Source organism: Callithrix jacchus, chromosome 14, assembly GCF_049354715.1.
Source record: "Callithrix jacchus isolate 240 chromosome 14, calJac240_pri, whole genome shotgun sequence".
Lineage (NCBI taxonomy): Eukaryota > Metazoa > Chordata > Mammalia > Primates > Cebidae > Callithrix > Callithrix jacchus.
This window is the reverse complement of record NC_133515.1, coordinates 26,820,779-26,834,424: the sequence shown is the minus strand read 5'-3', so window position 1 is coordinate 26,834,424 and position 13,646 is coordinate 26,820,779. Positions and strand designations below refer to the sequence as shown.

At 39.7% G+C, this 13,646-nt stretch overlaps 1 protein-coding gene across 17 annotated transcripts in view; it reads right to left on the bottom strand.

The window, feature by feature from the left end:
* Window positions 1-13,646, bottom strand: part of IMMT (inner membrane mitochondrial protein) — a 54,275-nt gene that overhangs the window by 25,528 nt on the left and 15,101 nt on the right. For 2 of the 17 annotated variants that reach the window (XM_078348950.1, XM_054245277.2), the window contains exons 2-6: window positions 13,498-13,571; window positions 11,321-11,510; window positions 5,319-5,430; window positions 3,145-3,249; window positions 2,716-2,811 (exon numbers count right to left, since the gene is read on the bottom strand). Coding sequence is in view for 12 of the 17 variants with exons in the window: in XM_054245277.2 (XP_054101252.1) it covers window positions 2,716-2,811; window positions 3,145-3,249; window positions 5,319-5,430; window positions 11,321-11,510; window positions 13,498-13,571 (577 nt within the window). In the remaining 5 variants the exon portion in view is untranslated. Of the gene's footprint in view, window positions 1-2,707; window positions 2,812-3,144; window positions 3,283-5,318; window positions 5,431-11,320; window positions 11,511-13,497; window positions 13,572-13,646 lie in introns of those variants that run through there. The other 15 variants (XM_078348951.1, XM_054245278.2, XM_078348952.1 and 12 more) reach the window with 11 other exon arrangements.

The following is a 13,646-nucleotide window of genomic DNA, read 5'->3' as shown; positions in this document are numbered from 1 at the left end:
TTGAGACGGAGTTTCGTTCATTACCCAGGCTGGAGTGCAATGGCGTGATCTCGGCTCACCGCAACCTCCGCCTCCTGGGTTCAGGCAATTCTCCTGCCTCAGCCTCCCGAGTAGCTGGGATTACAGGCATGCGCCACCATGCCCAGCTAATTTTTTGTATTTTTAGTAGAGACGGGGTTTCACCATGTTGACCGGGATGGTCTCAATCTCTTGATCTCGTGATCCACCCGCCTCGGCCTCCCAAAGTGCTGGGATTACAGGCGTGAGCCACCGCACCCGGCCCACACAATTTTTTCTTGTATGTATATCTAAACTTTTTCAAAATAAAAAGTGTTTTTTTTTTTTTTTTTTCAAAATTATTTAAAGAAGGACAAAAGGACTCAAAAGAAGACACCAATGTTTGAGAGGCTACCACCTATTAAGATCATATTTCTATATGCTGTTTCAGGAATACCAAAAAGTAAAGCAAAGAACAATTTTAGATAATTTACTAAAATGCAAAAAAAAAAAAAAAGGTCATTCGAAGAAAGGTTAGTGAGAATACTAATTTAATAATAAACGATATGACAAAAATAAAAACTACATTTGACAAATGAGAAAAAAAGATAATTTTGAACGAAAGCAGCATAAACTAGCAAAAACAAACAATCAGATGAACTACAAACGGTACCTCTGCAAGAAAGATAAAAGAGGAAAGCTAGAAAGCTAATAAGGAGAAAATAAAAGTAAATTGACAGAAGTGAAAGAAATGAAACAACAGCAGCAGGAAAAAAGAGAGAAGGAGGCAAGGGAGGGAAACCATGGTATTTGGATCCCGCAACATACGTAAGGGAACAGTAGACATCACCTACAGGTAGTTATGAACCACTTTATGGAGTCCACAGAAAGTGGGCTGCTGGAAGGCACCTGCTGCTTCCAGCCCTCTTCAGAGTTCTAGTCACTGTATTCTGATCCTTGATAAATGTTACACATGCAAACATATGCATGTACATTTTTAAAGTCAAATTTGAGAGAAAGTTAAGAGGTGATAGATAAAATTCTGAAATTTTTCACTTGGTCCAAAATGAAAGATGAGAGGAACCAGGCAAAGAAAGTAACAGCTGAAATAGCAGACATCTCCAGCTTACAAATATAACTTAATTTCAAGGTGCCCATGTGATAAATGATAAAGAGAGACAAGTGAAAAGTGAAGAAAAAAAATATGACTAAAAGAAAAAAGAAACGTTTCACTTAGTTAGAAGTCATTTTTAAAATATTCTCAACTATTTGTAACACAGCCAAGAACTCAGAAGAATACAAAAAAAAAAAACAAATCAAAAAAATCTAAATCTGAGTAGTAAAACTAAAGCCATAGGCAGAGAAAGACACCTATCCTCATTCTCTGCCTTCTACTGGTTTATATGATTCTAAGAAATTTGGCTCCTCAGAGTAGGGCAGAACCACCACATTACAAGGGAAACAGGAACAAAACAAATGACAAGGAGATCAAAAAACTATAAACAGCTGCTATGAGTACTTAACTCTCTGATCAGCAAAAAGCTAAATCCCATGACCTCCAGAGACATTAACATATAGCACAGTACAAAAAATTATGTTACATGTGCTTTAAGACAGAAATATAAATTTTTAAGCATCTATTATCTTTTTTAAACCATCTAAAAACTTAAGAATCCTGACCTACTAAAGACAGCAAAAATAATAATAATAATAATAATAATAATAATAATAATAAACTTGGCCAGGTGTAGCAGCTCATGCCTGTAATCCAAGCACTTTGGGAGGCCAAAGTAGGAGGATTTCTTGAGGCCTAGAGTCCAACACTACCTTGACCAACAATGTGAGAGTCCATCTCTTAAAAAAAAAAAGTAAAATTGAAAGTTAAAAAGGAATAGGCTTGTTAGCTGGAAACTGCCAATGTGTAGAACAGTCCATGCCCTACCATTGTCAGATAAGAGCACTACTAGAACTACTAGAGTCCAGAGGCTAGATGACAAGGCAGTGTAAGCCATTCTGACTCCAACAAATAAATTTACAAGATTAACAATTATTAATAAAAGACTCTTAGAGCTGGGTACAGTGGCTCACGCCTGTAATCCCAGCACTTTGGGAGGCCAAAGTGGAAGGATCACTTGAGCCCAGGAGTATAAGATCAGTCTAGGCAACATAATGAGATGCCCATCTCTATAAAAACTTTAAAAAAAAATTAGCCAAGCACAGTGGTGCATGCCTGTAGTCCCAGCTACATAGGAGGCTAAGGTGGAAGGATGGCTTGGGCCTGGGTGACAGAGAAAGACCCTGTCTCAAAAAAATAAATGAAGGACTTTCAGGCAAGCTGCTAAAACATAAGTAATCAATTTCTGTTTCCCAGAGTATAAAGAATCTTTAGCACCAAGCTAATCTTTAGTATTATTTGGAATTTTCACCAACCACACACTAAGAATAGTCTTTGTCACTTGGGTAAAAGAAATTTAGATGAAATGAAGGTGGTGAATAAATCAATGAGGAAATGGAGACAGAGAGGCTAAATAACTTGCCCAAGCTCACACAACTAGTGAGTGGCAGAGCCAGATGTGAACCAATCAGAATTAGAGGAAAAACAACACAGCCAACAAAAGAAACCACAACTAGCTGGTAGATGACAAACTTGTGCTGACAGTTTAAGAGAGCAACTGGGAGATGACTCAAAATCCTTAAGAAGCTGTTTGGTTTACATACACTCAATTTTAACTTGTTCTCGTTTTTCCTGTTGTGCAAGGCGAGCTGCAACTTCTTCAGGTGGTCGCTCCCTTATAGAAGATGAAGATGCTTCTTCTTGCAGCAAAGTAAATAAGAGGAAATCAAATTTCAGAAAAACACCATCATTTGTACTGGCCAGTTATATCAATGCAGGGCATTTTTGTGGTAAGAATTCTAAAACCGTATTGCTACTCTTAATGATTCCAAAATGAAGAAACAGGAACCTGCTTTTAATCTCCTTGTCTAAAAAGATGTATTAGAACTTTTAAATTTTTAAAAATTTCCTAAGACAGTCTGAAGACCTGAACCTAGTGTAAATGTGTACATATGTCTAGGTGTTACCTAGGCATTAAGTACTTCTGATGAGCATATCATGCATAAAAGAGCAAATGTAAACAATTAAATTACCTGAAAGCGCAGGTGTGGATATTCCTTCACCAATTTCAGGGTGATCAGTTTTTAAAGATTCCTCATGCTGAACTGCAGGGGCTGGGACCGACAGTGTATCACCTGCTGCAGAAATAATTTGAGCTGCTTCTGTAGGTGCTATAAATATATGTTACTCATGGTATTTATACTCTCCAGGGTTAGCAGAGAAACACACAGTAATTTACCACCACCACCACCCACTTCACATCTGATTCCTTAAAGACACAAATATATTTGTACCGCCACATGTTTGAATAACACACAAACAGGGGCACTGACTACTGCATATATAAACTCACACAAAATGGACAATGGTTGGGAAAGAACAAAATTAAGAAGTCCTGTCTACATCCACCTGCATTTTAACCATCATTATTCCCAGGCAAGGCTTCTAGTAATATTAAATATTAACATACAAAAAGTGGACATTTAGATAACATAAAAAAAGAATAACAAAGGAAAAAGAGCCTGTTAATGAGGAAGACAGACAAAAGAAAGCAACTAAACAAAGAATATTTTGTAATTGCTTTGAAGAGTGGTAGAAGACATGTGAGCAGGAAAAAGATTACAGTTTTAAACACAAAGATGAAAGGTCAGAGTGAACAAGAACAGAACTCAGTTAAAAGACATACATATATTTTTTGCACTTTGGGAGGCCAAGGTGGAAAGACTGCTTAAGGCCAAGAACAACCTGACCAACACAGAAAGACCCCATCTCTATCAATCAAATCAATCAATCAGTCAATCAATACTGTGTGTGTGTGGTATGATACACATGTACATTTTTTTTTTCTTTTTATGAGACAAGGTCACACTCTGTTGCCCAGGTTGGAGTACAGTGGCATTATCATAGTTCACTGCAACCTCGACCTCCCAAGCACAAGCAATACTCCCACCTCAGCCTCTGGCATGTAGCTGGGACTACAAGTGTGCACTATCAAACCTGGCTAATTTTTAATTTTGTAGAGACAGGGTCTGCCTCTCTTGCACAGGCTGGTTTCAAACACCTAGGCTCAAGTGATCCTCCCTCATCGGCCTCTCAAAGTACAAGGATTACAGGTGTGAGCCACTGTGCTGGGCCTTAGTTTTAAGGTAAAAGTCAATTATCAGTCCCCGGGCTCAACATTCTCTTCCCATCCCACTCAGAATATAAAACAATTTTTTGTTTGTTTGTTTAAGGCAGTCTTGCCCTGTCACCCAGGCTGGAGTGCAGTGGTACAATCACAGCTCACTGCAGGTTCGACCTCCTGGGCTCAAGTGTTCCTCCCTCCCAAGTGCTGGGACTACAGGTATGCACCACCATGCCCAGCTGATTTTTAATTTTTTATAGAAACAGGATCTTTCTATGTTACCCAGGCTGCTTTCAAACTCCTGGGCTTAAGCAATCCTCCCGTCTTGGCTTCCCAGAGTTCTGGGATTACAGGCATGATCCCCTGGGACTGGCCTCAAACAAAATTCTTACAATGGCTTCCAAGGACTACTACAATAAGCTTTCTGCTCCCTCTCTTACCTCATTTGCTCCTGTTCTCCCCTTTATCAATTCATTCCAGCCTCATTTACCCTTTGCTTGAGTATGTTGAGCCTCTGCACCAGCTAACCTTGCTGCCTGGGATGCTTTTCCCCACCACCCTTTTACATGACTTACCCCCCTTATCTCTTTCTAACCTTTGCTCAGATAATCCCTTTCAGGTAAGGCATTCCTTACACACTCCATTTAAAACTGCAGTATTCCCTCCCACAATGTCTGACATCCTATACTTTTTACTTGCTTATTCCCTCTCCTCATCCAACCAAGAAATAACGGCTGAAAAAAATCTTTTTAAACTGTTTTGTTCATGGCTATTTCCCCAGTGCTTATAAGAATGCCTGGCACAGAAAAGACAGTAAATATCTGCTGAATTAAAGAAAGTCTGGTGACTTAACCAAGGACAGATATAACTAAGGAGAAACATAAGAAGTTCAAATGTATACTGAACAGATTAGAGTTCAACAGGCAAGTACTATAAATTAGGGTGGGGTGACTGGTAGTTTCTGAAGTCAAAAACTATCTGCAGGGACAAAAGCAAGACAGTTTCATCAGTAAGAAAGAGAGGATAAAGAAGTGAAGACATTTACCTATAATTTAAAAAGGATGGTTCTAAATATTTAAGTACCTGTTGCTGAAGCTGAAGCATCTCCCTTTTGTTTTTGGAGTTGTGAGGCAGGCTGTTTAGATTCTTTCATTACTTCTGATACACTAGAGATTTTTAGTGGACCAGATTGAATCTTGGAAATAAAAAACATTTAACATTTCAGTTATACTACTTTTTAAAAAGGTACAGTAATTTGCAGTATTTCAAATGTCAAGTCTTTCAGGCTTTTAACATAAAGTTATCAACACTTTACAACATATGTATTTTAATAAATATAGTTGAGAGAAACCACCAATAGTAAAAAAGTACAGTCCAAAGATTTCATTCCAAATGACCAGCCCATATTTTAGTAGTAACAAAGGCTTCTATTGGGGTGACCAATAAGGTCCATGCCATATGATCTTCTGATTAAGCATCATTCCTTGTACTTATACAGTATTAAGAAGACTATTATCATTTCCTTTCTAAATAAAATTATGATTTCTGTATACATTCAATTAGAATCAAATGATTATTAAAGGCTCTGAGTAAAAATACAAATGAATTCTTTGTTTCTTTGATCTCCAGGATTCCTGCAACTACACAATAAGATAAATGATCAACAAGTAATGCTTGCTTTCCTCTTTCCCAATTATTGCCTGCCCTAAGTTTAAGGCACTGTTCATTTAAGAGGGTTGCCAGATGATGTGCCAGAGAAAATTACTTTTATTTTTATTTCCACTTATGTTATTCCACTTTTTGCCCTAACTTGGCAGTAGGACTCAGATATCCCTAACATAACTACTTAAACATAACAGAGATGGTTCTGAATTTTGTCACTACCAGAAGCTAGAAGTATTCCCATTTTCATTAAAATATTATTTTTGAATGATGAATGTTTACTGTAACAAACAAAATAATACCAAGACACATCAGTGGCTGTAACTTGCCTCTTCACTGCTTCTTTCCCTTTCCACTCTCTCAGGTAGCCACTGCTAAAAGCCTGTAATCCATCCTTCTACTCCTGAGCAAAAGCTCAAATATATACATATAAACGATGTTTCACTTCCTTAAACCAAAACAGGACTATACAAATTACCTTGTAACTTGCTCTTTCTTTCATTTAATACTGTATCACAGACCTTCTCTTTCAGGTCAATAAATTCTTTGTAGTTGCATAATATCCTCATGCAACGATTTCCCATAATTTGGTCAACTTCTCCTCTATAGTCATTCAAGCTGTTTCCTGTTTTGTTTTGCTTTGTTGCTACAAACAAAGCAATGAACAACCATCCCTGTTCATTTAAATGAAAAGCACCATAGTGTGACATCTATGGGATAGTTTCCCAGAAGAGGAACTGCTAGATCAAAGGGTGTGTGTGTGTGTGTGTGTGTGTGTGTTGACACGGAGTCTTGCTGGAGTGCAGTAGCACAATCTCAGCTCACTGCAACCTCCACCTCTCGGGTTCAAGTGATTCTCCTGCTTCAGCCTCCGGAGTAGCTGGGATTACAGGCACCTGCCACCACTCCCAGCAATTTTTTGTATTTTTAGTAGAGATAGGGTTTTGCCATGTTGGTCAGGCTGGTCTCGAACTCCTGACCCACCTCGGCCTCCGAAAGTGCTGGGATTACAGGCGTGAGCCACTGCGCCTGGCTGGAGTTGTATATTCTTAACAGATGTTAACAAATCACTTTCACTTAAGGTTCTAGTGACTCACATTCTCATAATAAATGTGTGTCTGTGATCTATTTCCAAATTCAGTTGTTCTATTCCTCTAATTTTTTTTTCCTGTGTCCCAACTTTATTTTATTAAAGTAGCGGTATAAAAACGTCAGTATCTAGAAAAGTACCGTCCTCATCCCCTTTTCAAAATGTTCTTGAGTAGTCTTATACATCATTAATTTCTCCATATGAACATTAACAGTGCATTAACTGGTTCCTCATCATCTAGAAAAATTCACTCAAATTATTACTAAAGTTGTATGTATAGACACCATAAAAACATCATTCCTCTCAAATATATACATTTCTCTTATATATATGTATGTCATATATATTTGGTACTATCTTAATATATATTTGGTACTACCTTGGTATTATATTTAATGACATACATATATATTTGAGAGAAATGACATTTTTATGATATGAAGTTCTATCCAGGAATATAACATTTGGAATCATTTAGGCATTATTCCATGTCCAACAAAAAGATTTTATGCATGGACAGTAAATACAGAGACAATGTTATAACAAATCATGTTGCTGTTAAAAAGGTTACTATGGGGCAGGTACAGTGGCTCATGCCTGTAATCCCAGCACTTTGGGAGGCCAAGGCAGGTGAAACACGAAGTCAGGAGATCAAGCCCATACTGGCTAACACTGTGAAACCTGTCTCTACTAAAAATACAAAAAATCAGCCAGGTGAGAAGGCACATGCCTGTAGTCCCAGCTACCTGGGAGGCTGAGGCAGGAGAATCACTTGAACTTGGGAGGCGGAGGTTGCAGTGAGAGGAGATTGTGCCACTGCACTCAAGCCTGGGCAACAGAGCAAGACTGTGTCTCCAAAAAAAAAAAAAAGTTACTATGAAATAAAATGCATAAGCAACAAGTTGACACAATGTTTAACAGGAGAGAGTGCTTGAATAAATGGTAAAAAATAATAATAATAAAAACACTAACTGCTCTTGTAATTCAGAGGTGAGAAAATTAACTTAGGTCTGTGTAGTGAAGGATGATGCCCTCGCGGAGAACATTAATGGGCAAAGTAAAGGAAGTCATTCTGGGTAGGAAACCATCCTGAAAAAAGTTGTGCAAATGATTTCTCTCTTTAACCATGGCCCTTGGAACAGTGCCTGTAACATAATAATCACTTGATTAACACTGGTTGAATAAATGGAAAGCACAGACATATTTGTAATGAAGGGCAACTGGTGTAGAGCTAAGGGCTCATGTGCAAGACCCAAAGATAAGGCTGTAAAGGTAAACAAGTGCCAGATTGCCACCAAGGGTACTGAATATCAACTAAAAAGCTGGCAAAGACCACAAACTACAGAAATAAAGGTCCTCAGTGGCCAGTACCTAGGCCAACATTTAAGCACTCCTGGCTTCGTATTCCTTATTCAGAGCATGAGACAGTCTCTAAGATTTCTCTAGTTTTTACATCCTATAGTCTTCCGTCTTTTAAACAATAGGAAATATTTGGAAGTACACTAATAGGTGTTATCATGAAAATATCGTAGCACTTCTTTTAGAAGATTCTCTGGTATTGAAATGAGGATGACCCAGATTCTGTTAGGAGGCAGAGATCTAGTGGGATGGAGACTGGCAGGAAGATGGGAAAGACTGCATGGAGAGCAACAGGCCTAGTTCAGAAGATAATTTGAATATGAAGGGGTAGGGATAGTGGTAACACAAGAAGAAGATTAAATAAGGTAAGATAGCTAACAAAATATGAGTAACCTGTAATGAATCTAAGAATTCTGGCCTAGCTACACGGGACAGCTTGGTACTATCTTTAATACAAAACAGCAAATCAGGAGAAGTGTAAGTGTGGAGTTGGTGTAGTATAAATATTGAGTTATTAAGTGGAAATGTTCTGCAAAGTAGCTAAAGTGGAGTGAGGAGAGGCCAAGGCTATCTGGAGAAATAAAGGATTCAACTACAAAGAATGACATCTGAAGTCACGTCAACTGAGAAAAGAATGCTACTCTGAATTTTTCAACTGTACTCCATGCTCCTAGAACAGCTTCCAGCTATTTCTCCTGGGTCATGCAGCTTAAAATAGATCCAAGATTTTAGAATAAATCCACAGGAGTCTGCTCCTTGACTTATGAAGCTGCAATATTATCTCCCTCAGCCAGTATGGACATTTCAAAGTCCATACAGAAGAATAAATAATGTAGAAGACTAGTCAAAAACATTTTGAAAAAGTATGGTCGGGGTGGGTTATAGGGAAGAAGTTTGATGACATTTGTTTTTCCAAATGTTAATTTTGCTATAGGATTGGTCTCTACATCATGCTAGATACTGGACGGTAAATCCACCCAGTTTCTAACAATAAACTGATCAGCCATGTCCAGCCTCATAGCATAAAGAAATGTTCAATACCAAAGAGCCAAAAATCCATGTTTTTTCACAGAATTTTTTTTACAAGAAGCTGTATGTGAATGAAGAAAACATTTAAAATTAAAGTTTAAAAATATTTTTTTTTTTTTTTTTGAGACGGGGTTTCACTCTTGTTACCCAGGCTGGAGTGCAATGGCGTGAGCCACCGCACCCGGCTCTAAAAACATTTTTTAAGTCTGGTGAGAAAAAAAGTACACACAAAGTTACAGGAATAATTGAAGATATCCTGTCAACTAATCTGCATCTAGCTGAAAATTCTGTGACTCTGTATTACAGTCTAAAAGGAGCCATTACTAACCATAACATGTGGTTCTGGCCGGGCACAGTGGCTCATGCCTATAATCCCAACAATTTGGGAGGCTGAGGTGGGTGGATCACAAGGTCAAGAGATCGAGACCATCCTGGTCAACATGGTGAAACCCCATCTCTACTAAAAATACAAAAATTAGCTAGGCATGGTGGCGTATGCCTATAGTCCCAGCTACTCGGGAGGCTGAGGCAGGAGAACTGCTTGAACCTAGGAGGCGGCAGTTGCAGTGAGCCGAGATAACGCCATTGCACTCCAGCCTGGGTAACAACAGCAAAACTCCAGCTCAAAAAAAAAAAAAAAATGTGGTTCTATGTCATGACCATTCTGCACTTGTTTTTGTAGTGTTTTAAGAGCCTGATATCTGCAACCATACAGGACTACATATAGACGTCCCCCTCGGTCAACAGGGCAACCATGGTTACCTCTGCCCAATATATCCCCTCCGTTTACCTTTGTGTGCAGCACAATTATTTTCTATGTGGTATGTACTTATGGGACTCCAAAAGAATAAATATCCATCTGTAACAGTTACTATTAGTTCAATTTAAAGAAAACTGGCCAGGTGCGGTGGCTCACGCCTATAATCCCAACACTTTGGGAGGCCAAGGCAGGCAGATCACAAGGTCAGAAGTTCAGGACTAGCCTGGCCAACATGGTGAAACCCAATCTCTACTAAAAATAAAAAAAATTAGCTGGGTGATTCAGAAGAATCACTTGAACTCAGGAGGTGGAGGTTGCAGTGAGCGAGATTGCACTATTGCGCTCCAGCCTGGGCAACAGAGCAAGACTGTCTCAAGAAAAAATAAAAAAAAAAAAAAGAAAGAAAGAAAACTAACATACATCCAACTAGCAAGCTGCACTGAATACATACGAAACACCATTGACTCTCTGTATCTGTGGGTTCTACATCCATGGATTCAACCAACCACAGATCAAAAATATGTATATTTTTTAAACTGCACCTGAGCCCAGGCACAGTGGCTCACACCTGCAATCCCAGCACTCTGGGAGGCTGAGGCAGGTGGATTACCTGAGGTCAGGAGTTCAAGATAAGCCTGGCCAACATGATGAAACCCCATCTCTACTAAAAATATAAAAAAAAGATGGGTGTGGTGGCAAGTGCCTATAATCCCAGCTACTCGGGAGGCTGAGGCAGGAGAATCACTTGAACCCAGAAGGCGGAGGTTGAGGTGAGCTGAGATCACACCGCTGCACTCCAGTCTGGGCAACAAGAGCAAAACTTTGTATCAAAAAAAAAAAAAAAAAAGAAAACCTGCACCTGTATTGAACATGGACAGACTTTTTCTGGACAGCCTTCCCTAAATGACATAGTATAACTAAAATTTAGATAGCATTTACACTGTATTAGATATTACATCTAACCTAGAAATGATTTAAAGTAAATGGGAAGGTGTGCATAGATTATATGCAAGTGCTGTAACATTTTATATCTGAGACTTGAGCATCCATGGGATTTCAGTATCCATGGGAGATCCTGAACCACTCCTCCATGAATACCAAAAGACATCTGTATTTTCAACATGAAAACAACTTGCTTTTAAAGTATTTCATTGGATAAATTGAAATATTGTTTAAAACTCTTACCGATTTCTTTGGCAATGGAACATTATAAGCTGCAGAACCAAGAACCATCTCGAAGAGTTTGTCTGAGTAAGGTATGGTTTTCTCCACACTTTCCCGGAAATGGGAATCCCATTTGGCATATAGGATAGTGCCACCAATACCTCCGCCAACAAACAAAAGGCCAGCTCCAGCAATTTTGCCAGTAGTCAACCTAAGTGAAAGAAATAGGAAATACATTTATAGTTCTTGGCTCTCCTACATCTATTTTCCTACACCAATGTAAGCATCTCAAAGACCTCTCGCCTCTACTTATCTACTACTAATTCAGATCATAGCTGCCAAATTTACTACCACATCTGCACATCACCTTTTCCTGATTTGTTTCTAACTTGTTGCCACTAAAGATAACATTTATTCATTTTGGGAGGCCTAACAGAAGGGCTGCTTGAGCCCAGGAGTTCAAGACCACCCTGGGCACCATAGTAAGACCCCCATCTCCCACCCTCCCTTAAAAAAAAAAAAATTAGCCAAGGGTAGTCGCACATGCCCCCGCACTCAGAAGGCCAAGGTAAGAGGAATGCTCAAGCCCGGGAGATCAAGGTTGCAGTGAGCAGTGATTGTGCATGCCACTGCACTCCAGCCTGGGGCAACAGAACAAGACCTTGTCTCAAAAATCAATCAATCAATCAATCAATCAATCAATAGAATGTATGAATAACTATACATTTTTAAAAATACAATATCTAAGAATCTCCCTTTAATGTTTAACTCAACATGTTCACAATCATGAAATTCTCTCTGAACCCAAACAAGAACTGTCACTAACTTTCTTTTTTTTTTTTGAGACAGAGTTTCGCTCTTGTTACCCAGGCTGGAGTGCAATGGCGCGATCTCGGCTCACCGCAACCTCCGCCTCCTGGGTTCAGGCAATTCTCCTGCCTCAGCCTCCTGAGTAGCTGGGATTACAGGCACGTGCCACCATGCCCAGCTAATTTTTTTGCATTTTTAGTAGAGACGGGGTTTCACCATGTTGACCAGGATGGTCTCCATCTCTTGACCTCATGATCCACCCGCCTCGGCCTCCCAAAGTGCTGGGATTACAGGCGTGAGCCACCGCCCCCGGCCCTATCACTAACTTTCAAGGCTCCTCTTCCATAATCAAACATTTCTTTTTTTTTTGAGACGGAGTTTCGCTGTTGTTACCCAGACTGGAGTGCAATGGCACGATCTCGGCTCACCGCAACCTCCGCCTTCTGGGTTCAAGCAATTCTCCTGCCTCATCCTCACGAGTAGCTGGGACTACAGGTGCACACCACCATGCCCAGCTAATTTCTGTATTTTTAGTAGAGACGGGGTTTCACCTTGTTGACCAGGATGGTCTCGATCTCTTGACCTCGTGATCCACCCGCCTCAGCCTCCTAAAGTGCTGGAATTACAGGCGTTAGCCACCGGGCCCAGCCGTAATCAAACATTTCTATAAATAAAATAAACTCTTTACAAAATACCAGCCAGGTGTGGTGGTTCACACCTGTAATGCCAGCACTTTGGGAGGCCGAGCTACACTGGATAGCTTGTTACTGTCTTTAATACAAAACAGCAAATCAGGATCACCTGAGGTCAGGAGTTCGAGACCAATGTGGCCAACATGCTAAAACCCCCGTCTCTACTAAAAATACAAAAATTAGCTGGGCATGGTGGCGGGCACCTGTAGTCCCAGCTGCTGGGAAAGCTGAGGCAGAAAAATCGCTTGAACCCAAGAGGTTGAGGTTGCAGTGAGCCAACGTGGCACCACTGCACTCCAGCGTGGGCAATAATAGAGTGAGACTTCATCTTAAAAAAATACATAAAACAAAATAATGCCAAATAGAACTAACAAATACTTGTTTAAGTTACACTATGCTGAGTTCTGGATATAAATCTATTTGCTAGAGAATGGAAGATTGCACATGCAAGGAAGGCTCTGCCTTGGATACCATCCAATTACTGAAGAGCCAAATGGTGCATTATTAACAAATTTTTACCTACAAACAGACAATGCTCCAGAAGGTACCCCGACAATGTTACAACAAAGCTTCAGTGTATGTGCCCCTTTAAAAAAAGAGGTTTAAGCAGCTATTCCCATATTCGAGGAAAACACACACGTACCCACTTAGCAGCACAGAGTGAAAAGCCTGGTTACAGGGAGACATACTACATACCCAGAGCTGCCTGAAGTAGAGTATCTGTGGCATGGTCGCAGTGGACGGAGGACAAACTTCCCACAGAGACAACTCTAAAGAAGGAAAACATCACAACCAAAACAGTTAAAGGAAACTGGTAAGCTTCCTTAGGGTTGGTAATACAGAAA